The sequence below is a fragment of the Neoarius graeffei genome, chromosome 21 (assembly GCF_027579695.1).
Source record: "Neoarius graeffei isolate fNeoGra1 chromosome 21, fNeoGra1.pri, whole genome shotgun sequence".
In the NCBI taxonomy this organism is placed as follows: Eukaryota; Metazoa; Chordata; class Actinopteri; order Siluriformes; family Ariidae; genus Neoarius; species Neoarius graeffei.
Window position 1 is genome coordinate 38194144 of NC_083589.1, and position 27767 is coordinate 38221910.

At 40.9% G+C, this 27767-nt stretch overlaps 1 protein-coding gene across 7 annotated transcripts in view; it reads right to left on the reverse strand.

Moving 5' to 3' along the window:
* Positions 1-23367: 23367 nt before the first annotated feature.
* Positions 23368-27767, reverse strand: part of brd1a (bromodomain containing 1a) — a 38475-nt gene continuing 34075 nt past the window's right edge. For all 7 annotated transcript variants that reach the window (XM_060903069.1, XM_060903072.1, XM_060903074.1 and 4 more), the window contains 3 exons: positions 27594-27703; positions 26864-27018; positions 23368-24727 (listed from right to left, as the gene is read on the reverse strand). In XM_060903069.1, coding sequence (XP_060759052.1) covers positions 24544-24727; positions 26864-27018; positions 27594-27703 — 449 coding nt within the window. In that variant the 3' untranslated portion in view covers positions 23368-24543. The remainder of the gene's footprint in view (positions 24728-26863; positions 27019-27593; positions 27704-27767) is intronic.

Here is a 27767-nt window from a genome sequence, read left to right on the forward strand (position 1 = left end):
AGGATTTCACTCTAATGATGCTCTTGCCAAATTCAGTGCAGTAAGAAAGCTATCTTAAGACAGGCAGCATGGACTTTTTGTGAACACCCAGGCAAGCATCAGGAAGACCCTGGCAGAGATTGGCATTTAGAGCCAGAGACATAATGCCTTCAGGCAAGGATGATTTTTACATTCATAATAGAGAGTTCTTCTCTAACTGAGACAGACTGAGTGTAAGTTAATAAAAAACATTCATCAGTCCTCTTAAACTTGGCAGGAGAAGTCAGGCACCACTAGAAGGAAGGAGGTTCCAGTTGTGCCAGAAATGTTTTGGACAGAAAAAAATTGACTAATGATTTAAGCTCATTTATTAAGCCCAGAATAAATATTAAAAACAAGGTTTGTGTGCACTTAATCATTTATTGTCTATTGCTGGAATGATGCAGTAGTGAATCTGCCTCTTAATTTGATACAAAACAACAGAAAAAGATTTAAGGCTTTCTTTGCCTCCTCCAAGTCTTAAGCACACACACACACAGAGAGAGAGAGAGAGAGAGAGAGAGAGAGAGAGAAAACAAGTGAAACTCTTGTCTCTTTACCCTGTTTTATTGTTAATTTACACTACCGTTCAAAAGTTTGGGGTCTCCCAGACAATTTTGTGTTTTCCATGAAAAGTCACACTTTTATTTACCACCATAAGTTGTAAAATGAATAGAAAATATAGTCAAGACATTTTTCTGGCCATTTTGAGCATTTAATCGACCCCACAAATGTGATGCTCCAGAAACTCAATCTGCTCAAAGGAAGGTCAGTTTTATAGCTTCTCTAAAGAGCTCAACTGTTTTCAGCTGTGCTAACATGATTGTACAAGGGTTTTCTAATCGTCCATTAGCCTTCTGAGGCAATGAGCAAACACATTGTACTATTAGAACACTGGAGTGAGAGTTGCTGGAAATGGGCCTCTATACACCTATGGAGATATTGCACCAAAAACCAGACATTTAGTAGAATTTAGCTAGAATAGTCATTTACCACATTAGCAATGTATAGAGTGTATTTCTGATTAGTTTAAAGTGATCTTCATTGAAAAGAACAGTGCTTTTCTTTCAAAAATAAGGAAATTTCAAAGTGACCCCAAACTTTTGAACGGTAGTATATGTTCTCTCTCTCTCTCACTCACTCACACACACTTCAATAGCCTTTCTTCAAGGAATAACAATGGTAGTGGCACTCTTATGGTGGCATTGGTTATGCAGTGTCAAGGTTCCTGGTTTGATCCTGAGTTCAGGGTTGTGTGGGTTTCCACTGGGTTCTCCAGTTTTCTCCCACTCCCAAAAGACACTGAATCTGTGTGTGCATCATGGCCTGCCATGTACTGGCATGTCTTCTACTGTGTATTCATGTCTTGTTGCCCAGTGTTCCATATATCCACCAATGAGCACAGTCTCAATAAAAAGTTTTGATAAACCTGTGCCCACTGTAACTTTATATTCCTGTTCTTGGCTGATAGGAATGGAACCAAAGGTGATCTTCATGAGTTGGGTTTCTGATGACCAAAGAGTGGTTATTTGAGTGTTATACTGTAGACTTCCTGTCAGCTCGAACCAGTCTGGCCATTCTGCTCTGACCTCTCCATCTGAATTTTGTGTATACTTTGAACAAATTAACATCTCAGGAAATCAGCCATTTCTGAAATACTCAATACCAGCCAACAGCTTGGCAACAATGACCATGCAATGTCACTGAGTTCACATTTTTTTCCCCCAAATCAAATTTTATTGAGAATATTAAATGGAGCTCTGGACCTGTATTTGTATGGGTTAAGCATTGCACTGCTGCCACACAATTGGCTACAGGTGTGCATATAAATATATAAACATAGACACAATTACAGTCAGAAGTTTACATACACAGACATAAATGTCATGATAGACATAAATGTTATGACAGTATTGGGCTTTCAGTGATTTTTTTTTAACTCTTCTTTTTCTGTGGCAGAATTATTGTACAACATACATATTTAATAGAAAACTAGACAAGAATTTGGTGCACAAGTTTTCATTTATTCTAGGTTGTTGGAAATCAACACAGGCTCAAAAATTTACATATGTCCACTTAGATTATTAATTCAGCAGTGCTAAAAGTTCTAAAATGTTTTTTTTTTACTTGCTAAGGCCAAGGCTTCTTAACGTCCTTTTAGTGATCATGATTGACTACAGTTGGTAGCTTCTTTGTGCCAACATAAAAAAGAGTTTGTTTGACAGCACTCATGATTGACCAACCCACACTAAAATTGGAAAGTCCAATTGCTCAGTGCAGCAGCTCAGTGCAGATCTGAGAAGAGGATAGTAGAGTTACACAACTCAGGAATGTCTCTTGGAGCCATTTCTAAATGACTACAGATTCTAAGTACAAGTTATTGGGAGGTGTAGCCACTTTGACAAGCTCCTTTGCCGGAAGAAAACTGTCACCCTCAGCTCAGAGGAAATTGGTTCAGATGGTCAGGAACAACCCAGGAAAAATCAAGGTACAGACCTGCCATTAACTGGAAACTGCTGGAACACTGTCTACAGTCAAGCACGTTTTACATTGCCATCGAGTATTACATCACCAAAGACATTGCCAAGCCCCTGCTCCAAAGTTAACACCTTCAAACTTGACTAAAATTTGCAGCTGACCACACGGACTTTGCAGCTGACCACATGGACAAAGAAAAAGCCTTTTGGAGAAAAGTCTTATGGTCAAATGAGACAAAGATTGAGTTGTTTGGCCACAATGACCAGAGGTATAGAGGAACACTACCAACTGTTAAGCATGGTGGTGGTAGCATCATGCTCTGGGACTGTTTTGCTGCCAGTGGAACTGGTGCATTGCACAATGTGGATGGAATAATGAAGGAGGACTACCTCAGAATTCTTCAACATTATTTCAAACCATCAAAATCTTGGACACAACTGGGAGTTCCAACAGGATACTGATCCCAAATACACATCAAATCTGGATAAGGAATGGTCAAAGCAGGCTAACATTAAGCTTAAAACAATTCCTGACCTCAACCTTATTGAAAATATGTGGACTGTGCTCAAACGTTGGGTCTGTGCCAGGAAATACACAAATTTAATTGATCTCTACCAATTCTGCCAAGACGAGTGGTCAACTATCCAACCAGAATTCTGCCAGAAGCTTGTTGATGGCTACCAAAAGCATTTGGTCAAGGTAAAACTTACTAAGGGAATTTTTAACCAAATATTAGGTGCACTACATGTATAATTTTGACCCTGATAAATATCATCATCTTTACATGTTTTAAACTTTACTTAACTTTTACAGTCTTTGCATGTTTTAAACTTTACTTAACTTTTATTCCATTTTATTCTGCTGTTTTTTACTGAACTTTTACTTCATTTTATTACTTTATTTCTACTATTGTTTAATTCTTATATTATTTTTATTTTTCTCTCTTCTTCCCCCTTTATTTTATGCAATTTTATTTTCTATTGTTTACTGTTTTGCCTTTACCTCTGTAAAGCACATTGAACTGCCACTGTGTATGAAATGTGCTATATAAAGAAACTTGCCTTGCCTTGCCTGTGTTGATTTCAGGAAACTAAAAATAGATTTAAACTAGTTCACCAAATTATTGTTTTCTATTCTATAAAAGATGTATGTTGTACAGTAATTCTGCCCCCAAAAAGCTCAATGTTGTCATGACATTCATTTCCATGATGATATTCATGTGTCTGTATGTTAACTTCTGACCACAGCTGAACATACATAGGCACGTTTGCATGTGCATTATTAAGCTCTTTTATCATGTATATCATAGCATAAATGGCACTTTTGATTACAGCAAACAGACCAAACAGACAGTCACTGTATAAACCAAACCTCTGTCCTCTTCCTCTAAAACTAGTGCATGTGCACTAGTAATTAGGGTCTGTGCATGCTGTAATTAGGGTCTGCCTGCAAATAAGGATCATATACAATCAAAAGTGTGTAGTCGCTAGTTTATTTACTTTAAAGCTGGACTCAGCTAATTACTTTCACTGCACAACTAATTATGCCTCGACTTCAAAGCCTTGCCTGATGTGGCTTGAGATCCCCTGTTTACAAGGTGGACTGAATCGTGACATTTCTGGATAACCGAGTAATGTTTCCTCAAGGAGAATGGGTACAAAGAGACCCTGTAGCTTGATTACTTGGTGAACACAAATCATTTGCTCCTCATTCCTCAACTTTTGTTGATGGAACAAAAGACAGTCATGAAAGAACCATTTCTACAAACAGGATAGTTTCAATACTTGGTTTAAACTGATAAATCTTGATACAAAAGGAGCCCAAAAGCCATCTCACCACACCAGCTACTGAGTAATCCATTCTCTCTGTCTAAATATTTATTCCATCTGATCATTTTGCAGTACTAACATCAGCAGCTGCCACGGTGTTCTTTGTTACAGTTTCCAGGGCTCCATTAGCATAAAAATCAATCGTGTGTGTAGGTAAATGTGGCCCACCAGCAGAGTTTGGCAATTCAGAGGAAGCACATCGATGACAAATGAGCCTGGGCTTGCCATTTTTAATCAGAGATATGATTACAGAGACTGCATTTGAGAGCTACAACAGATGGAATAGATTTATCCTGTTTAAGTTCATGATGCCTTATCAATTTGATGCTGGTGTAATTCATCAATGGCAAAGGGGACAATCAGTGATTTTCAAGATTTAAAAGACAAGCTGGCTGCTAGAGAGCTCAAGAAGCAAGACTCGTCGGTCAGTCATCTGAAGAAAATAGCCTTTAAGCTGTTAAGAAACCTTTTATTTGTCACATGCACACTTCAAGCACAGTGAAATTCATCCTCTGCATTTAACCCATCTGAAGCAGTGAACACTCAGAGCAGTGGGTGTCATGACCACTTAGCTCAAAGCAGGCACAACATAAAAGGAGACCACACCGTTTGTTCAGGTTAACCCGTACTTTATTAATATATAAATTCTAGGGATAAATTAAAAAAGAATAAAAGAAAGAAACCTGCTCCCGTCGGCCCGTGCAGGGCCTCCACGTAGCAGGACAACAAACACAACCAAACCCCAAAGCCAGCAGCCAGCTCTCGAATGCCAATTTTGGGCCCGTATTTGAACTTTCTGGCCTTGTCTAGCACAGGTGCTGCAGTACTAGACAGCGCCCCCTTCAGACTGGAGGGAGAGAAACGGCCAAGTTCAAGTTTACTATTCAAAAGGGGCAGTGCGCACCCCCAGCATGGCCACGCTGGGCGTGACATCGGGCAGCCACACAAGAGCACCCAGGGAGCAGTCAGGGGTCAGGTACCTTGCTCAAGGGCACCTCAGCCCAAGGCCACCCCACGTTAACCTAACTGCATGTCTTTGGATTTTGGGGGAAACCGAAGCACCCAGAGGAAACCCACACAGACAACATGCAAACTCCACACAGAAAGGCCCTCGCCAGCCGCTGGGTTCGAACCCAGAACCTTCTTGTTGTGAGGCGACCGTGCTAACCACTACACCACCGTGCCACCCATCACTGAAACAAGTGCACTCATAATGGCAGAAGTACAGTAATGATCCTGTTTGATGCTGCTGATCAGATCCTACTGAATTTATTTAATGCTTTAAATACTCTAAAGATAATGCAAACCAAACACCTTTAAAACATACTCTGTTGGTTTGGAACAGTGTTTCATAATGAGTAACAGGACTTCAGTGAGCACTTTTGCTAATGAGAAATTAGCAGTGGTGTTCATTCATTCATTCATTCATTCATTCCTGTTCAGTAACAGCTTCACCCCAGTCAGGGTTGTGGTGGATCTGTATAACCAGAGTAGACAAACTAATAAAAAGCAAACACAAAATAAGTGAACACATTCAAGGAAGAAACCAGTGATAAGACAGGGGTGAAGACAGGACCAAAACCAAGAACATCAAGAACAAATGTACACCATACGGTTCCCAGCACGGCAATCTCTATATGCGTACGTTCTCCATGTTCTAAGTTTGTTACAAGCATAATAATGTATACTTGGAGGGAAATATGTAAAGTGTAATTTTTGTTTTTACAGTTTGATTTGATTTACTAGCACCACACTAATTTACTTTTCAACTACCAGCCTTTCTATTTATTCCAGCGTTTCACTTGGGCTGCCAATTACATTTCAGTAAACAAGCTGCCAATTAATCTGTTGGGTTTTAATATGGGGGGAAAGTATACAGTGTGTTCAGGATACATTTCGTCATGTGTTTTTAATTAAGAATTGTCAATCTTAGACCTCCTTTACTCAGTGTGTAGTGCATACACTGCAAAAAATTGAAAACTGAATTTGAGGAGCAAATTACTTAATACTAGTGAAATTATCTTGCTGCATGGACAGATATTTTTACTTGATAAGACATCTGAGAATAAGTTGGTTGCAATCTAGAACTAGATTTAATAATCTCAGAATTGGTGTCATGTATTCTTCTAATAGGAAATGCTAGATTGTTTAAACTATTTTCAAGATATTTTCACTTGCTAAGATGTCTTTTTTTTTTGCAGTGTATAGAAAAGAATGACAGATTTCTCGTGTCAGGTGGGTTTAATGGTTTGAAATCGTTATTTATGGTTTGTTGTGTGGGTTTGTACTATATGGGTATACAGTACCATATAAATGGTCCTAATGGTTGAGCAGGTGACCTGTGAACGATTGTGATGCGCTTAATGGTTTTCTAAAAGGATTCAACAGATTTGGGTGGTCTTATTAATGGTGATCTGGGGGCTAAAGGCTGTGTGGGGCCAATTTACCTCAAAGACTTCTGTTATATTAAAGGGATAGTTCGGGATTTTTGACATGAATCTGTATGGCATCCCCATCAATAGTGTCGTGCAAACACACTGACTTACCCCTGACAGCATCCTGTGAGTCCAGTTCTTGTCCAGTTTTGGTCCAGACGAAAGTAGTCCGGCAAGTTTGTTGGGGTCACAAAAGTAAAACATTTTTCGTCTCAAAACAGTATGTGTTCAAAAGAGTGATATATTTGCATCACAAAACCGTTGCCAAATAAAAAGTCAGACCTCGAAATCGCTTGGCACTATTTTCTCTCCCTTCTTATCACTGCGCGCTGCCGCCAGGTGACAGCCACGGCTGGTTCATTTATTGTTTACTGCTAGCAAAGTTAGTGACAACATGTCTGACTACGACAGCGATGTTGAAAACATTGACTTCATCTCACAGCCAAAGGGATATCTTTATGAACCCGAATATACAGATGAAGAAATTCGCCAGATGGAGTTAGAATGGGCAGAGAGAGAAAGGGTGGACAGAGAAGTGGAAGAAGGTGAAGCTGGAGCCGCAGCTTGTTAGCGCCGCTGATCTGAACTCCGAATCACTGCCAAACAATGGGAAAGGTGTTGATTCCTGCGCAGATGTCAACATGACAGCGCGCAGTGATACCGAGGGAGACAAAATATAGCGCCAAATAATTGCGAGGTCTGACTTTTTATTTGGCAACGGTTTTGTGATGCAAATATATCACTCTTTTGAACACATACTGTTTTGAGAAGAAAAACGTTTTACTTTCGTGACCCCAACAAACTTGCCGGACTACTTTCGTCTGGACCAAAACTAGACAAGAACTGGACTCACAGTATGCTGTCGGGGGTAAGTCAGTGTATTTGCATGACGCTGTTGACGGGGATGCCATACAGATTCATGTCAAAAATCCCGAACTATTGCTTTAAGATATTGATCCCATCCCATTCAGTGTATTGATCCCACACTTCAGAATGTCTACATGGGATCTATCAGTTTGTCACTGTGTTCTAGACTTTTACAATAATTAAACAATGAAATTAATTATACACAAACCATGTTCTAGATCTCTACCTAAATTAAGAAATTATTTAACCCTTTAAAAGTTTCAGCTAGGGTTGCCAGGTCTCCAGGTGGATGTGGTCACTTTCAGTTGAGGGAAGATTTTTTTTTGTCATCTTTTACAAACAGTAAATGCATAGTCTATTATGTAACTACAGTATATAGGATGTGGTTATTAATACATGTTATGAAATATCAGGTGAAATTAGGTATGAGTAGAACATAGGTATGATAACTATCCATCCATTATCTGTAGCCGCTTTATCCTGTTCTACAGGGTCGCAGGCAAGCTGGAGCCTATCCCAGCTGACTACCGGCGAAAGGCGGGGTACACCCTGGACAAGTCACCAGGTCATCACAGGGCTGACACATAGACACAGAAAACCATTCACACTCACACCTACGGTCAATTTAGAGTCCCCAGTTAACCTAACCTGCATGTCTTTGGACTGTGGGGGAAACCGGAGCACCCGGAGGAAACCCACGCAGACACGGGGAGAACATGCAAACTCCGCACAGAAAGGCCCTCGCCGGCCACGGGGCTCGAACCCGGACCTTCTTGCTGTGAGGTGACAGCACTAACCACTACACCACCGTGCCACCGGAAATATCAGTGTATCATAATAAAATTATGACATATACACAAATTAAGAAATAGCAAAAGTGATAATCTAATAAAAGCACATTTTAGTAAAAGGTTTTTAATAGTGTAATCATGAGCTAAGTAACTGGAACTTTTAACATGACACTTAACAATTCTTTAGAATTACATTCATTCTTTATGTATTTAACATATGAAACATCAAATCAATCTATTTTAATTAATTAGCCATACAATATGATTTCGAATCGCAGACACCCACTGGGAAACATTAGTAAAAAGATGTAATTTTATGGGTTGAAAATGGATCAAAATGCCGTCTACTGGTTAAAATCATCCTGAACCTTGCAAAGCTGATGCTAACGCAGAGTCAACCATTTGTTACTTCTCTGTCATGAAATTTTATTTTTTTTTAAAAAGACAATTCCCTCCTCTAATCAAAGGTAGGCAGCTCACCTCCCCTAGCTCCTGCCCTTAAGTGGGAATCTGTGAATCCACACTCATTTTTAAATATCTCATCTCATCTCATTATCTCTAGCCGCTTTATCCTGTTCTACAGGGTCGCAGGCAAGCTGGAGCCTATCCCAGCTGACTATGGTTGAGAGGCGGGGTACACCTTGGACAAGTCACCAGATCATCGCAGGGCTGACACATAGAGACAAACAACCATTCACACTCACACCTACGGTCAATTTAGAGCCACCAATTAACCCAGAAACTACAAAGTCTAGGTAAATGAAACTGAATGGCTTAATTTTGAGCAATATAAGATGTATTCCTCAAAATTTGAATGAGAAATTCAAAAGTATCTGGATTCCATGAACGAATTTCAAAAATTTTCAATATTCATGAACCCGCTCAACCGTCTCTTCCAATGTGGTGGTCGTCCAGATCCTTTTGCCCTACACACACAGCCTTCCTCTTTGAACTTTTTGTGCCGTGTCCAAATCTGCATTGCAGTTGGTGCATTTTTAGAGAATTCTCTCATAAATGAGCGCTGCACAGTCTTGTTCGATTGTGTTCGAGCGTACTCTAACACACAAAATGCCTTTTCTTTTCCGGTGAATGGCATTTCTATACCGTGGTGTGCTGGGGGGGCAGCACATCCAAGAGGGATGCATCCAGGCTGGACAAACTGATCAGGCAGGCCGGCTCTGTGGTCGGCATGAAGCTGGACTCTCTGGTGACGGTGGCAGAGAAGAGGACTATGGACGATGCCAGTCACCCTCTGCACACAGTCCTCAGCAACCAGAGGAGCCTGTTCAGTGACAGAATGTTCCTTCCCAAGTGCAGGACTAACAGACTTAAAAACTTCTTTGTCCCTCACGCCATCAGACTGTACAACTCCTCTCTGGGGGGGAGGAGGGGTAACAGGAGGACAGAGGACGGGAAGGAGCAGTAGCCTAGCCTAGCCTGACAAAAAAGCAATACTGGACAATGTGCAATACCTCTCCTGCTGGACTTTTTTCATATCTTTTTAATATATTTATATATCTCATCTCATTATCTCTAGACGCTTTATCCTGTTCTACAGGGTCGCAGGCAAGCTGGAGCCTATCCCAGCTGACTACGGGCGAAAGGCGGGGTACACCCTGGACAAGTCGCCAGGTCATCACAGGGCTGACACATAGACACAGACAACCATTCACACTCACATTCACACCTACGCTCAATTTAGAGTCACCAGTTAACCTAACCTGCATGTCTTTGGACTGTGGGGGAAACCGGAGCACCCGGAGGAAACCCACGTGGACACGGGGAGAACATGCAAACTCCGCACAGAAAGGCCCTCGCCGGCCACGGGGCTCAAACCCGGACCTTCTTGCTGTGAGGCGACAGCGCTAACCACTACACCACCATGCCGCCCATATTTGTATATGTAAATACTTAATTTATTTATCTAGAAGTAGCTCTTTTTTTCTATTCTATTCTCTGTTTATCCTATCATGATGCTACTGGAATTTTAATTTCCCTGAGGGAACCCTCCCAAAGGGATCAATAAAGTTCTATCTAATCTAATCTAATCTAATCTAATCTAATCTAATCTAATCTAATCTAATCTAATCTAATCTAAAAAGATAAAAACAAATAATGTTAAACATAAAATTTTGACCTGTTTCCACACATGCTGTTAAAATTTGAGGTCAATTGACCGAGAATTGGCAAAGTTATTAGATTGTGAAATTATATCAAATTTTTTGAAACACCCTGTATATTCTGATTGAGACTCATCATCCCCCCCCCCCCCCCCCACACACACACACACATACATCCCCTTGCCCACTTTTTTTTTTTTTTTTAACATTTTTCAAAGTTATGCAGTAGGCAGAGTTAGGCTCAGAGCTGAGGGTGAAGTTACACTTTCATAATGCTTTGTTAAAATGTATTGTTTGATGTTGGTTTGAGAACACTGCACTATAAATATGGCAATGGTATTCATTATTTTGGAGCTTAACAAAGGATTTGAGAAAGTGTAACACTTCTCAGTCATGGGGTTTGAAGATTTTATGAGAGTTGCATTATCTTCTTAGCAGGGTGCTGTGAGCAGGTTAGTAAGCGGTCCCACAACACAATTTTTGGTCAGTATGTTACTTATTTATTTGCTACGCTGATCGTACAAGCCAGGCTGCACAACTACTAATCACTTCATACATGAAGGGTTATAAATGTTCTCATGGAACTTCTCTAATTACAGCTTTAGTGCAATTACACAGTACAGAGACATTTTATCCTGCTCTAGCATGTTACTTTATAACGGTATCTGGTTATTTAGCACAAAAGTATTTAGCACAAGTCTTTTAGCACAAATCCAAAGTCTTTTAGTACAAGTTCTAAAATCTCTTAGCACATCTCTGTGTTCTTTAGCACAACTCTGTATTATGGTCACAATAATAATAAAAAAAAATACTCATCTTGATATAGGAAGGGGTTTATTATGATTGCTTAGGGACTGGAAGCCGGAATTTCTGCTGTTGTACATGTTAAGTGTGGAAATTCATCTATAGCCATGGTCAACGCATGTGCAAGAAGCATGTGTTTCTGCGATGTCAAAACATCAGTTTCACGTGGCAAAGTTAACAGTTTTAATTACCTATCGCGTCTCTTACTTGTAATGCAACTTTTTTCTCATGAGAAATTTCACCTTCACAAACGAAAATCATTTTTCTCAACTTATTGGCATGTACATGCAAATCTTGGAAAAGTTCATTTCCTTTTTTCTATCAGTGTTATCTTTCCATCTTCATTATTTTCTTTCTTCCAGCTGTCACCTATTTTTACACAATTTTCAGGACATTTACTGACATTTTCAGACACTGGTTTTTAGTGGCGTCCCCGAGCCGAGCGATCTAAAACTGTTGTTGGAATAACAATGGGATAGATGGCGAAAATGTTCACGTCTGTAATCCTATTGGTCCCTTTAAATCGAACACTCAGTTAAGTAGCCAATAAGAGTTTCTAAAAGAAAGCTGTGATCCGTCCGATAAGTATAAAAACAGAGGGTCACATAACTACAGATCATTCTATCACGACTAGATTATGCATAGATAAAGATTCAGTGTTCTTGGATCTTGTGCTAAAGAACTTGGAGTTGTGCTAAGAGACTTCAGATTTGTGCTAAAAGACTTTTGTGCTACAGTGCCTTGCAAAAGTATTCATCCCCCTTTGTGTTTGTCCTGTTTTGTCGCACTACAAGCTAGTATTAAAAATGGATTTTTGGCTGGTTAGCACCATTTGATTTACACAATATGCCTACCACTTTAAAGGTGCATATTTTTTTTTTTATTATTGTGACACAAACAATTATTTCAATGAAAAAACAGAAATCTAGAGTGTGTATAAGTATTCGCCCCCCTCAAAGTCAATACTTTGTAGAGTCACCTTTTGCTACAATTACAGCTGCAAGTCTCTAGGGGTATGTCTCTATTAGCTTAGCACATCTAGCCACTGGGATTTTTGCCCATTCCTCAAGGCAAAGCTGCTCCAACTTCTTCAAGTTAGATGGTTGTGTTGGTGTACAGCAATCTTCAAGTTATGCCACAGATTCTCATTTGGATTGAGGTCTGCGCTTTGATTAGTCAATTCCAAGACATTTAAATGTTTCCCTTTAAATCACTCCAGTGTAGCTTTAGCAGTATGTTTAGGGTCATTGTCCTGCTGGACTGTAAACCTTCACCCCAGTCTCAAACCTCTGGCTGACTCAAACAGGTTTTCCTCCAGAATTGCCCTGCATTTAGTGCCATCCATCTTTCCTTCAGTCCTGACCAGCTTTCCTGTCCCTGCAGATGAAAAACATCCCCACAGCATGATGCTGCCACCACCATGCTTCATTGTAAGGATGGTGTTCTCAGGGAGTTGGGTTTGCGCCACACATGGCGTTTCCCATGATGGCCAAAAAGTTCAATTTTAGTCTCATTTGACCAGAGAATCTTCTTCCATGTGTTTGGGGAGTCTGCCACATGCTGTTGGGCAAACTCCAAACATGTTTTCTTCAGCAATGGCTTTTTTCTGGCCACTTTTCCATAAAGCCCCACTCTGTGGAGTGTATGGCTTAAAGTAGCCCTATGGACAGATACTCCCATCTCTGCTGTGGATCTTTGCAGCTCCTTCAGTGTTATCTTTGGTGTCTTTGTTGCATCTCTGATTAATGCCCTCCTTGCCCGGTCTGTGAGTTTTGGTGGGCGGCCTTCTCTTGTCAGGTTTGTAGTGGTGCCATATTCTTTCCATTTTGCTATAATGGATTTAATGGTGCTCCCTGGGATATTCAAAGTTTGGGATATTTTTTTTATAATCCAACCCTGATCTATACTTTTTCACAACTTTGTCTCTGACCTGTTTGGAGTGCTGCTTGGTTTTCATGTTGCTTGCTTAGTAGTGTTGCAGAGTCAGGGTCCTTCCAGAACAGGTTGATTTATACAGACATCATGTGACAGATCATGTGACACTTTGATTGCACACAGGTGGATCTTAATCAACTAATTATGTGACTTATGAAGTGAATTGGTTGGACCAGCTCTTATTTAGGGGTTTCATACGAAAGGGGGTGAATACCTATGCACACTCCAGATTTCTGTTTTTTCATCTTAATTATTGTTTGTGTCACAATAAAAAAAAAACAATATGCACCTTTAAAGTGGTAGGCATGTTGTGTAAATCACATGGTGCTAACCCTCCAAAAATCCATTTTAATTCCAGCTTGTAATGCGACAAAACAGGACAAACACCGGGGGACTTTTGCAAGGCACTGTAAATAACCATAAACCTTTTATAACATTCATTACACAATATACCTTAAAATGGTATCACATAATTTAGCCACTACAAAGGTCAAATTTTTGGAAATGAGTTTTGGATCTAGACTGCCATTTTGTTGGTTTTGTCATACAGAAGTAGCCACCCTGCTCTGAGAGAAAAGGAAAAAAAAAAGAATCCTTCGTATTAATTTAGCTTCTACTTATTCTGCTGAATTTCTTTCATGTTCTTTGCTGAAGAGAAAAAAAAAAACCACAGTAACAACGCGGTGCTTTCCATACTTTGAGTATTACTTAAAAGTGAAACTGTGTAATTAAGTTCTGTCACAGTTTACATCTCATAGCAGTATCTCCTGTATTCTGACCAGCCTGCTTAATGCTAACTCGGTTAAATAGCACTACAAATTCATGCATTGTGGGATTTGGTTCTAATTTTTGCTTCAGTGCTTTATTTTATTCATAGCCTGGTACAGTGTTTCCTAAACTAGGTCCTACCAGCACTGCACATTTTAGTGTGTTTTCCTGCTCAACATAACAGCTCATTAGCAAAACCCTGTGCAAGGTTAACAAAAGGATATGTTAGAGCAGGGAAATGCACTAAAATGTGCACTAAAACTCTGGGAGCTGGACTCTAATTTACTGGCTTAGTATGAGTTGTTTACAATTAGGGTGCCACTAAGACCTTCCTTGTAACTCTTAAGAACCGAACTAAGAAAACATCCATTTAGCCATTCCAAAATGTGCGAATCCATCTCAGGAAAGAGTCTCATTTTAAAGAGTTTCTTTGATGGCAATGGTTGCATTTTGTTCTTCAATGAGTAACAAGGTTGAGTTTTGTTTTGTTTTTTAAAGCATAGAACTGGCAAATATACAAAATGGGGTTAACTAGCATCAATGTTAATGACACAAGGGAATTAATAATCTCATCTCATCTCATTATCTCTAGCCGCTTTATCCTGTTCTACAGGGTCACAGGCAAGCTGGAGCCTATCCCAGCTGACTACGGGCGAAAGGCGGGGTACACCCTGGACAAGTTGCCAGGTCATCACAGGGCTGACACATAGACACAGACAACCATTCACACTCACATTCACACCTACGGTCAATTTAGAGTAGGGTGACCAGACGTCCCGGTTTTACCGGGACAGTCCCAATTTGGGGTTGTGAGTCCCGACAAAAGTCTGTCGGGACACGGATATGTCCCGGTTTTCGCCACTCGCGATGTTTGCGACTGAGCAGCGTGGGAATCATTAGCGGAGAAATGTCTGCATTTACTATTTTGATGAATTGACAGGAATCGCAAACTTTCCTGGTTAATGCCCCCTGGCCCTGTGGCATGGGTGTTTATTTAGCCACATTATTCCAGACAACAGAACATGTTGCCATGCAACAATAAAATAAACATTAACTGGCATGAATGTTCTTTGTCTAGCAGCTAGCAGCAGTAATGCCGCAGCAATTATGCCAAAAAGAAAATGTACCTTTTCCAAAGATTTACAGGGCACCTACCCCTTCCTCCGAGAGGTGCAGAACAATGCGCACGAAGCCTACTGCACACACTGTAAGTGCTTTGTTCTTGTACTGAGTTGGGTAGCCTATGCTGCAAATGCTGTGCGCTCCTGTGGGGGCTTTCCTCGGGCTGTCACCCCTCTCCTCCTTTATTGCTGTTTTGTTTGAGTGTATATTTATGGAAGCCGAGAGAGGCCCTTCATATAATCTTTTTTTATTCACCTTGTTATCCCGAGATAACGACATAATTAATTCGAGATCTCGAGAAAACAAAACCGTTATTCCGAGATCTCGAGAAAACAAAACAATTATTTCATGATCTCAGCTGGATCACTGTATCTCCGTCGGTAGAGACGAAGCCGGGCCAGTCTTCTGCGGAGGTGCCGCGGACTAATTTTGAAATTATCCCTTAAAATTATCCCTAAAAGACTTAATGCAATCTCTCCCTGTGTCAACCCCTGATCAAAATATTGCCTTATTAGGTGATCGATTATTCCAGACATTCTAATGACCAAAGTTGCGTCTATACAGAATGAGAAATAGCCCCAAAGTCAGCATATCACAAGTCTCTTGGTGCACCTGAATGAACCATTTCTCAGCTGTTTACTTGAGATCATGAAATAATTGTTTTGTTTTCTCGAGATCACGGAATAACGGTTTTGTTTTTTCGAGATCTCGAATTAGTTGTGTTGTTTTCTCGAGATCCTGAATTAATTATGTCATTATCTCGGGATAACAAGGTGAATAAAAAAAAGGATTATATGAAGGGCCTAGGGTTGCCAATCGTCCCGTATTGGGCGGGACATCCCGTTTTTGGGGTAATTTTAATTTGTCCCGTCAGGGACAGATCCTGCCCCTCACTCCAATGCTGTGGTACAAATCGCGTTATTACCGCGAGTCGCGGTCATCTGCGATTTAAAATCATTCACTGTCAAAGGCTGCCATATCCTGAATTTTTAAGCTATACTGACAAAATAGGCATCAAATTAAACTAGAGCAGATGGTGCAGCCAGTGGATACAGCCTAACTGTTCGATAAGGATAGCAGATAGCTTAAAAAAACCTTCCGAAACAGGATAGACCTCAGCCTATAGAAGGGGAGCTTTTCTGCCTCACTCCTGCCTTTGTGATATCTTTCTCTCTTCTTCTGCTATGAAGCATTGCAGAAGGTTCTTAGGGTTTTCAAATGGACAATTAAGCAAATATCAGGGTTTTACAGCTACAGCAAATACTTTTTCGGGTTATGACATTGCCTTCATAAATATGGCCTGATGAATTATTTGGCTAAAGTTTAAAAGAGAAAAATGAGACAATAATATTAGAATTGTTTGTTATTTTGCATTAAGTTACTTAAAATATCCATTAATTGGTCTATTAATTTTTAAAAGCTCTATTTTAGAAATGAATTTGTAGTGGCCTACATTTGAAACCCTCGCCTAAAGGCGATTCGGTAACTATTTTGGGGCGCTGGGGTGCGTGTACAGGGCCTGTACCGGTACTTGTCCACACCTGGAACAAAGTGTCCCTCATTTGGATATGAGAAAGTTGACAACCCTAGAAGGGCCTCTCGCGGCTTCCGTAGTATTTATTCTCAAATCACTTGTCTCTTTTTTGTTTCTGTTTAACATACCATTCTGACAGTTTGGCCATATTGCTGTGTTGAACAGCTTGTTGGACCTTCCATTAAAGTGTTCACTTTTGTACACATCTTCTTGCTTTATTCATTCAGCTGTGGGGAATGGTTAGTAAGGTTGATTCTGACCTAGGCTATGTTGAGGTCACATATCTACTTTTTAAGTTCATGCTATAGTGCATACAATTTTAGAGATATAGCCTACATGTGCATATGCATTCTTCTTGGTGTTCTCACAAACAGGTGAAATAAATCAGTTTAAATTTGGCCTATGGACATAGCCTGGCCTATTCTCAGCCATTACAAAATCTGTTGTCTGACCATAATTTAACTGATCTGCATACCACTATGCTACTAGATAACAAAATGCCTGTTTGTTTTATTTCATGTGAGATGTTGATAAATGTGAGCTTCAACAAAATGATAAGAGCGCCTCTCTGAGTGTCACGTTTACGTAAAAAAAAAAAGGTGTGCGTGCACGAGCATGATCGCGCGCAAAAGTGTCCCTGTTTCAGACTCGGGAAATCTGGTCACCCTAATTTAGAGTCTCCAGTTAACCTAACCTGCATGTCTTTGGACTGTGGGGGAAACCGGAGCACCTGGAGGAAACCCACGCGGACACGAGGAGAACATGCAAACTCCGCACAGAAAGGCCCTCGCCAGCCACGAGGCTCGAACCCGGACCTTCTTGCTGTGAGGCGACAGCGCTAACCACTACACCACCGTGCCACCCCCACTTGTGAAATATTGCAAAATATTACATAGAGGGGGCGGCACGGTGGTGTAGTGGTTAGCGCTGTCGCCTCACAGCAAGAAGGTTCGGGTTCGAGCCCCGTGGCCGGCGAGGGCCTTTCTGTGTGGAGTTTGCATGTTCTCTCCATGTCCGCGTGGGTTTCCTCCAGGTGCTCCGGTTTCCCCCACAGTCCAAAGACATGCAGGTTAGGTTAACTGGTGACTCTAAATTGACCGTAGGTGTGAATGTGAGTGTGAATGGTTGTCTGTGTCTATGTGTCAGCCCTGTGATGACCTGGCAACTTGTCCAGGGTGTACCCTAGCCTGGGCCCGCCCATCCTAAGTGTGATGCAACACGGAGGGCTGTTGCAAACTTAGTCTGGCAAGGCAAGCTATCTCCAGCTCTTCCAAGCTCCCGAAAAATCGGGAGCCAATCAACTTTGAGCATCTCCAACGGCCCTGGGTAGAGGCGTGTTCAAGGCAGTGACGTAGTAGTACTGCGGCCGGAAGCCATAGATTGTTTACAGAATCTATGCCGGAAGCGCTTCATTCACTAGAAACATTACGAACATGGAGCAGCGGCAAGCCTTTGACACAGCGGTAGATGCTGTATTGAAAGCATTCAACGGGAAGTTCTCATTGAAAACGGAGCAAAGAGCAGCCCTGGAGGTATTTATTGAAAGGAAGGACGTTTTCGCCTTGCTCCCGACCGGCTTCGGTAAAAGTTTAATCTACCAGTTAGCTAGCCTGGGCCCGCCCATCCTAAGTGTGACGCAACACGGGGGGCTGTTGCGAAGTTTCTGTCGCGTCACATACATCAGAGGAAAGAGTGATGTGATTGGTTTAAGCTTCGTCACAGCCTTTTCTGGCTTCGACCAGTAGCAAACTGAGGCATTTCAGGGAGGCGGGTCAACCACGCGCTTTGGGAAACGGTTGGGCTTAATATCTATGCCAGGCCAATGTTTGCAGAGCTTTGAAGTTGCGTTAGCCAGAATAGGTGTACCCCACCTCTTGCCCATAGTCAGCTGTGTTAGGCTCCAGCTTGCCTGCGACCCTGTAGAACAGGATAAGCGGCTACTGATAATGGATGGATGTAGCAATACTGGACTGGGACTGCAGAAATAAAGGGAAATTATCTGGTACATAATATCATTAAAAGAGTCAGAGAATCTGGAGGAAAACCAGAAGCCTGTGATTTTCTGGCCCTCAGGCAACATGATTCAGTCACTGCATGGGTGCAGGAACACTTCCAAAAACAATCATCTGTGTTCATTACTGCATCCACAAGTGCAAGTTAAAACCATATATAAACAATATCCACAAACACTGCTGCCTTCTCTGGGCCCGAGCTCATTTATGATGGACTGAAGCAAAGTGAAAAACTGTCCTGTGACCTGACGAATTGAAGGCCTTGCTTATTCCAGTGAGACTGCCAAACTGCATTCTGCAGTTACAACTACATGGCTCCATAGTAAAAGAGTCCAGGTGCTAAACTGGCCTGCCTGCAGTCCAGACCTGCCTCCCATTGAAAATATGTGGTGCATTATGAAACTCAAAATACAACAAAGGAGACCCTGAACTGTTGAGCAGCTGATACCGTATATCAGGCAAGAATGGGACAATATTTCACTTTCAAAACTACAGCAATTGTTCTCCTCAGTTCCCAAATGTTTACAGAGTACTGTTAAAAGTAGAGGTGATGCAACTTTTTTGAAACGTGTTGCTGCCATCAAATTCAAAATGAGCATATATATTTTTCATTAGGGCGGCACGGTGGTGTAGTGGTTAGCGCTGTCGCCTCACAGCAAGAAGGTCCGGGTTCGAGCCCCATGGCTGGCGAGGGCCTTCCTGTGCGGAGTTTGTATGTTCTCCCCGTGTCTGCGTGGGTTTCCTCCGGGTGCTCCGGTTTCCCCCACAGTCCAAAGACATGCAGGTTAGGTTAACTGGTGACTCTAAATTGAGCGTAGGTGTGAATGTGAGTGTGAATGGTTGTCTGTGTCTATGAGTGCGTTTACATGCACATAGAGAAAATTGAACTGTGTCAGCCCTGTGATGACCTGGCGACTTGTCCAGGGTGTGCCCCGCCTTTCGCCCGTAGTCAGCTGGGATAGGCTCCAGCTTGCCTGCGACCCTGTAGGACAGGATAAAGCGGCTAGAGATAATGAGATGAGATGAGATGAGATGAGATGAGATGAGATGAGATATTTTTCATTAATCAATAAGATTTCTCATTTTCAGTGTCATTCTTTGTACAACCCCGATTCCAAAAAAGTTGGGACAAAGTACAAATTGTAAATAAAAACAGAATGCAATAACTTACAAATCTCAAAAACTGATATTGTATTCACAATAGAACATAGACAACATATCAAATGTCGAAAGTGAGACATTTTGAAATTTCATGCCAAATATTGGCTCATTTGAAATTTCATGACAGCAACATATCTCAAAAAAGTTGGGACGGGGCAATAAGAGGCTGGAAAAGTTAAAGGTACAAAAAAGGAACAGCTGGAGGACCAAATTGCAACTCATTAGGTCAATTGGCAATAGGTCATTAACATGACTGGGTATAAAAAGAGCATCTTGGAGTGGCAGCGGCTCTCAGAAGTAAAGATGGGAAGAGGATCACCAATCCCCCTAATTCTGTGCCGACAAATAGTGGAGCAATATCAGAAAGGAGTTTGACAGTGTAAAATTGCAAAGAGTTTGAACATATCATCATCTACAGTGCATAATATCATCAAAAGATTCAGAGAATCTGGAAGAATCTCTGTGTGTAAGGGTCAAGGCCGGAAAACCATACTGGGTGCCCGTGATCTTCGGGCCCTTAGACGGCACTGCATCACATACAGGCATGCTTCTGTATTGGAAATCACAAAATGGGCTCAGGAATATTTCCAGAGAACATTATCTGTGAACACAATTCACTGTGCCATCCGCCGTTGCCAGCTAAAACTCTATAGTTCAAAGAAGAAGCCGTATCTAAACATGATCCAGAAGCGCAGACGTCTTCTCTGGGCCAAGGCTCATTTAAAATGGACTGTGGCAAAGTGGAAAACTGTTCTGTGGGCAGACGAATCAAAATTTGAAGTTCTTTATGGAAATCAGGGACGTCATGTCATTCGGACTAAAGAGGAGAAGGACGACCCAAGTTGTTATCAGCGCTCAGTTCAGAAGCCTGCATCTCCGATGGTATGGGGTTGCATTAGTGCATGTGGCATGGGCAGCTTACACATCTGGAAAGACACCATCAATGCTGAAAGGTATATCCAGGTTCTAGAGCAACATATGCTCCCATCCAGACGACGTCTCTTTCAGGGAAGACCTTGCATTTTCCAACATGACAATGCCAAACCACATACTGCATCAATTACAGCATCATGGCTGCGTAGAAGAAGGGTCCGGGTACTGAACTGGCCAGCCTGCAGTCCAGATCTTTCACCCATAGAAAACATTTGGCGCATCATAAAATGGAAGATACGACAAAAAAGACCTAAGACAGTTGAGCAACTAGAATCTTACATTAGACAAGAATGGGTTAACATTCCTATCGCTAAACTTGAGCAACTTGTCTCCTCAGTCCCCAGACGTTTACAGACTGTTGTAAAGAGAAAAGGGGATGTCTCACAGTGGTAAACATGGCCTTGTCCCAACTTTTGTGAGATGTGTTGTTGTCATGAAATTTAAAATCACCTAATTTTTCTCTTTAAATGATAAATTTTCTCAGTTTAAACATTTAATATGTCATCTACGTTCTATTCTGAATAAAATATGGAATTTTGAAACTTCCACATCATTGCATTCCGTTTTTATTTACAATTTGTACTTTGTCCCAACTTTTTTGGAATTGGGGTTGTACTATTTTCAATTAAATATAGAATTTCCATGATTTGCAAATCATCACATTGTTTTTATTTATCTTTTACACAGCATCCCAACTTTTTTTTTTGAATTGGGACTTTTTTAATCTGTTGCAAAAGACACTTCAGCTCTCTCAAACGGCTTTTAGTTTTACTTTACATGAATGATTACATCGAATGATTGGGGTGATGTTTGTGTCCCAGTGATATTACACATATATCACTGTGCAATATCACTAATGCTTGTGTAGCTTTATCAGAAGGGAAGGATGGAGACTGCAAGATGAGTTGAGTTTGACAGATTAGACAGATTTCAGAGAGAATAAGCTTTCGCAGATATTTCATGTCATCCTTTCATGCAGTTTGATTAGCCATTATAGCCATTGTAAAAACTGTCATTAGACCAGGCAGATCAGACTTTTCAATTATTCAGCTTTCCCTGCTTCTTTTTTCTTTCTGTCTTTCTATGATCATCTGTGTCTGTTTCAGTGACAATGAGAACAACTGTCAAGTGAAAAAAAAAGCCGAGTTGAAACCTACTTGACCAGTAAAACTTTTTGAATTGAAATATGGCTGAAATGTTAAAGAATCACACTGATTTTTTTGTGTGCTCCAAATTAAAAGATTTGTGTAACACAGTGCTTGATACTTTTAAAGTTTTTGTAACCTGAGCAATATTCATAAGGTCAGTGTGAAGTAGGGTGAAGTAGAAAATGAAGGAAGTTCCAAAAAATGCTGGAAAAAAAAGAGAAAATGACAGCAAGGTCAGTCACCCCTTTCCTCAACAAAGTTTTCCACCACAGTTGTCATTTTGCACTAAACCCTTGTGACATCTCTATGCAATATAAGAGGGATCATACAGCTTCACCCGCTGACTTTGATCAGTGAAGCTCACAGGCCTCTCAGAACGAAGCGAGGCCTCCTGAGTGGGCTGAGATAATTAGGGCACTTAAGCATCGTCAAAGTCATTTTGACAACACTGATGTGGGAGATTGATATTCATGCTCCACTTGCCACCTTCTCCACCTGAGCGTTGCGTTTACTTCCCCATGCAATTAGTACCTGATGGTGAGGAGAGATGACAAAAGTGGAGCTGGGGCCGTATTAGCATTCAACGGCATGCGTGCTGCAAGCCACCAAGCAGTATAACCAACAGCCAGTTTAGCCCTTTCGACACGGTCAATTTCATACTTGCAGAAATGAAAGATTTTGTTTTCTAGCTGCATTACTTGCTATTGATGGGTATTTTGAGTTTATGAATAGCAAAATGGCCAGGCCTGCTGTAGGTACATAGTTTAGACAATTGGTGCAAAACACGATGCTGATAACCATCAGAGGGCCAAGACTCTGAAAACAAAATCCGTAATCTACAAGACTGACCTTAATATTTTAAAGCAAGAATTTGGCACATAGAAAGGTATGCAAATTTCTGTTTTAAAAGTATGCAAATGAAATGCATAAAAAAAGTATTTGCTGCTGTTTGATGAAAGCTGAATGAGGACTATAATGTGTCTGAAGAACTCAGTAATGTAATGTCGTCTTTTTCTAATCATGTAGCCACAGTGCCATCCAGTGGCAAGGACTCTCAGACCAGACTGGTAAGGGATGATGGCAGGAGTGGAAACAAATTAAATAAAATCCTCAGTCACTTTATTCATTCATCTCCAATATCTGCTTCAGTCTGGGCAGGAGTCTGGGAATACCGGGCATGAGGCAGGAATACACTTGGATGGTATGCCTGCCCATTTAAAAGCACACATTCACACAACCAGACAAGTTTATGGGAAATGGAAGAAAGCCACGCAGCCACAGGCCAATCTCCACACCTAAGTTCAGGATCGAACCGGGGACCTGAAGCTGTGAGGCAGCATCACTACCCACTGTGCCCTGTCACCATGTCCGAAAACATTAAAAGAACAAAAGAAGACTCATAATTCATATGGTTATTTAGTTTAGTCATTTTTTTATTATCTATAAAAAAAAAATCCCAGCAACCATTCTGTTATCCAATAAAAAAAATCTATAATGTATAAAAAGTATCCAACCTTATATCTACCCTTTGCTACCCAGAGAATAACTAAATGACTGTAATGGGTTATTTCACTAGTCATATCTAACAGTATTTATATAAAGGCTATCAGAGAGCCAATGGAATGTGCCAACTAAAACAGATTCATCTCTATTCATCAATCATCATCATCATCATCATATCCCCCCATCCCAATAATTTAACATGGCCACATCATTCAACTACATCATGAAGGTCCCAAATACACAACCAATACATAACATACACAAAAAAAATTACAGTGTAGACAAGGCTGTTTAAACAACACAAACAAAATGTAAAAACAATTTAAAAAAAAAAATGGTCTGGGCAGCATTTTTTTTTTCTTTTGGTTTCATGAGAACAACACACTTTCAGTTTCCATAACAGTAATTTGTGTGAGCATCTAAAGAATACAGATATATATTTACTTATATAAATATATCACAACAAAATAGGCTAAAACTGTTATAAAAACATTATTGGGTACAAAAGACATAATACCAAAAAAGAAGTTTATGCATATAAACCTCAATAATTTAAATGATAAAAAAAGAAAAGGGGGAAAAAATTCTCACATTATTTAAGCCCTGATCAAGCGTCCTTTCCTGCTTGAACTTTTTTCTTCTGCATCAGTGAGGAAGACGCCAAGATGCTAAAGGTAATTCACCACCAAAAAAAAAAAAATTTATTATATAAATACTACAAAAAAAGAAACCAAATGTACAGTACCCAGTGCGGCAACTCTACAGAATAAGTTAGGATGAAGCCATTTACAGTTATTTACAGAGTTCGTAGAATAAATGAACACTTTTGTGAGTGGAAATGAGAACTTCAGGTGGAAATGAAGGTGAGTGGCAGTGAAGGTGGCAGCAAGCGCCTGGCACAGTGAAGGAGAGACGATCAAATGCATTCATGCACACACAGTCATCAAAGCAGCAGTCGCCAGAGCAACTTTCTTATAACGAGGAGGAAGAAAAAGAGGTTTGGCAGCAGACAACTGAAGATCTGAGCAAGGCATGGAGAATACTAAGGCTTTACAGTCCACCCATGTGCTCCGTGGTCTCTGCTGTTAGTCAACGTCACTGAGATCGTTGTTCGGCTCGTCCTGCACTCGGCTCAGGTGGTTCATGGCCCGCGTGAAGGCGATCTGAACAGCCTTACGGATGGCTGAGGTGCGGCCCTCCATCATTTTGATCTTGTCGACGGTTTTGTCGATTCCGAGAGGAACCATTTTGGATTTAGGAAGCCATTGCCTAGACAGATGGAATTACAATATACAGATGTGGTATTTAAGTATGTGCACATTACTATCAAGTCATTATAGTATTTGTGTGGCGGTTTTGGAAAACCCATTCGACGTTGCTGCAGTTGAATTCAGGCAAACTGACGTAAATGAGGGCAGGAGGAAAAAAAAAAAAAAATCAGGTTTCAACTATTTTTTCTGCCTAACATTTACACTCACCAGCCACTTTATTAGGAATACCCATCCACCTGCTATTTGATGCAGTGATCTAAACCAGCCGATCCCTCGACAGCAGCACAATGCATAAAATCATGCAGATACAAATCAAGAGCTTCAGTTAATGTTCACTTCAAACATCAGAATGGGAAAAATTGTGATCACTATGATGACTTTCACTGTGGCGTGGGTGTTGGTGCCAGATGGACTGGTCTGAGTATTTTCAGAAACTGCTGATCTTCTAGGGTCCACACACACGCGCGCAAAAAAAAAAAAAAAAAGTCTCTAGATTTTATACAAAATGGTGGGGGGTGGGAGACACTGAGGGAGCGACAGTTCTGTGGGTGGAAACGCCTTGCTTAGAGAGGTCCGAGGAAAATGGCCAGTGCAGAGTTTTCCAAAAATATCGTAGCACAAAGATCACTGTTCAATAGTAGAGCGAGCAGCACAACGAACACTCTCTCTCCTAGTTAAGATGCTCTTAGCATTAAGAGGCTTTTGGGGAACCCACCACAGATTGGTTCAAGCTGCCGGGAAGGATATAGCAACTCTTTATAAACGTGGTGAGCAGAAAAAGCATCTCAGCATGCAACAGCAGAAAACTACACTGGGTTCCACTCCTGCAAGCCAAGAACAGGAATCTTAGAATCAAGAACAAGTTCCTATTAAAGTGGCCAGTGAGTGTACATCTCCATCTTAAGAACACAAATATATTTCACAATTTTTTTTTTTTTAAATTTACTCTCTAATCTTGCTTTTCTTGATAAGGAGACAGTTTAACAGACACAGCTGTACAAACGGTCAGACTGCCCAAAGCTGTTTGGAGTATTAGTTTACGAGCAAAATGTGCTCTCCTTACAGTGTGTGTGTGTGTGTGTGTGTGTGTGTGTGTTATGCTTTGATCAGTTTGTTGGTTTCATGCAACAGCAAAACACACAAAAGCCATCACTTACACATTTTTACAGTTAGGGACCCCTTTAAATATTTTTAATAAATAAATAACAGACCCAATCAGTCCAGACTTGTGTGTACAATCATGTTAAGGGCTATTTTAAGGCTCAAGAGCTTTTTTAAAAAAAAATAATAATATCCATACCTCTTGCACTGGTCATTAGATTCCAGTTGACATTATTTATAGGCATAATAACTAAGAACTGCAACAAAATGATAAAATCACGCACCCCTGGCTAGGTTTCCCAGACCCCGCTTTAAGAACCATGACCTGATGCTGTAGAAATGTAGCCTGGGAAATCCCATGCTGCTTTGCACAATCGTTCCGATCTGAAAAGACAGCATGGAAACTATGGTCTAAAGGCTCGCCTGAGTTAGGGAGCCAATCAGAGAGTGGGGAGGGGTGGAAAGACGGTGATGCGTACTACTCGACAAACGGAAGCTTGTAGTTTATTTGGGACTGTTTACGGATCACATTTAACATGGCGGCGAGCGATACGAACTGAACTTTCGATCAAGCTTTGTCTTGTACAAACGGCAGTAATTGTTCGGTGCCATTGTTTTCCTATTTTTGTTTTGCCTTCTCTTTCTCCTTCCTTCTCTTCTTCGCCACTCTAACTACGTCACCGGGTACAACTGCCATGATTGGCCATGGGCTACGTATACGCCAAATGATAGACATTCGCAACGTCCAATAAACGGCCGTTGACAATCGTAAACCACACCTCCCCTACGAGAAATTCAATAGGCGGATTCCAGACCATATTTCACTTGTGATATGGTCTGGTGTTAACCAGACTAGTAGAAATGCAGTCAACATGTGAAAACTTTTTCTCAAGCTGTCACACAATTTATTTTAAAAAATAACTGTGTTGCCACTAAATTACAGCATTCACTGCAGATTTAAACTCTGTTAATGGGGACAAAAAAATGATCAGGAAAAAGGTAAAAACTAAGCACTATGCAATTCAAAGCTCACCAGCTGCGTTTGTTGTCGAAGAAAAGGACGAGGTAGAGCTTCTCTTCGGACTTGTACTGCATTTGCTCTCCAATGCGGAGCACATCCAGTGGCGGGATTGGTATGGACACCCCGTTGTGATTGCAGCCCACCCGAGGCATGTGAGGGTCGATTATCTATGAGAAACCAAGATGTACAGGAGATAAACGTGATGCCTTAAAGCTAGGTATCTGACATGCACATGCATGTCACAGGTGTCCTAATGGCTTCTGCGCATTAAATCAATGAGGCTTTCTTTCTCAAGAGGTGCACGTGCGTGTGCCCTATGAAGACACGATGCACTGCACCACACCATCAGTTGAATTTAAAGCCGCTGATGATTCCATGAGATATGCTAGCCTTGACACGTGAAATAGTATAACGAATTGATATTCATAAAAAGAGCTGGAATTGGACTTGAGTGATTCAGGGGTTAAAACTCAGTAAATCTTTATAGTCCTACTGTTCATAAAAAGGATCTGCTGCTATATTAAACGATAGAATGCTGCCATCTAGTGGATACTCAGAAGCTCAAACGTACTCAGCAAACTAGTGTATAAAAATAAGTAATCGCATGCATGTTATCATCCCATAACACACCTGGAAACAAACACAATTTAATGAAGACACATTGTGCATGAGTTTATAGTCGGCTCTCCAATCATTGTGTTTCTTGGAAGGGGAAATAGTTAGCACACTGTCACACACTCACCAAGGCAGGGTAGGACGGATATCCACTACATTTTGCCCAAACTAGTTTTAGTGGTTCCAGAACAACTGTTGCAGCATTAGAAGGCATCCACAAACTGCTGTTCCCAACTTCTATGGAAGCAGGAATAACGACAATGTGGTTAGGAGGGATTCGCTGCAAACAGAGCACAACACT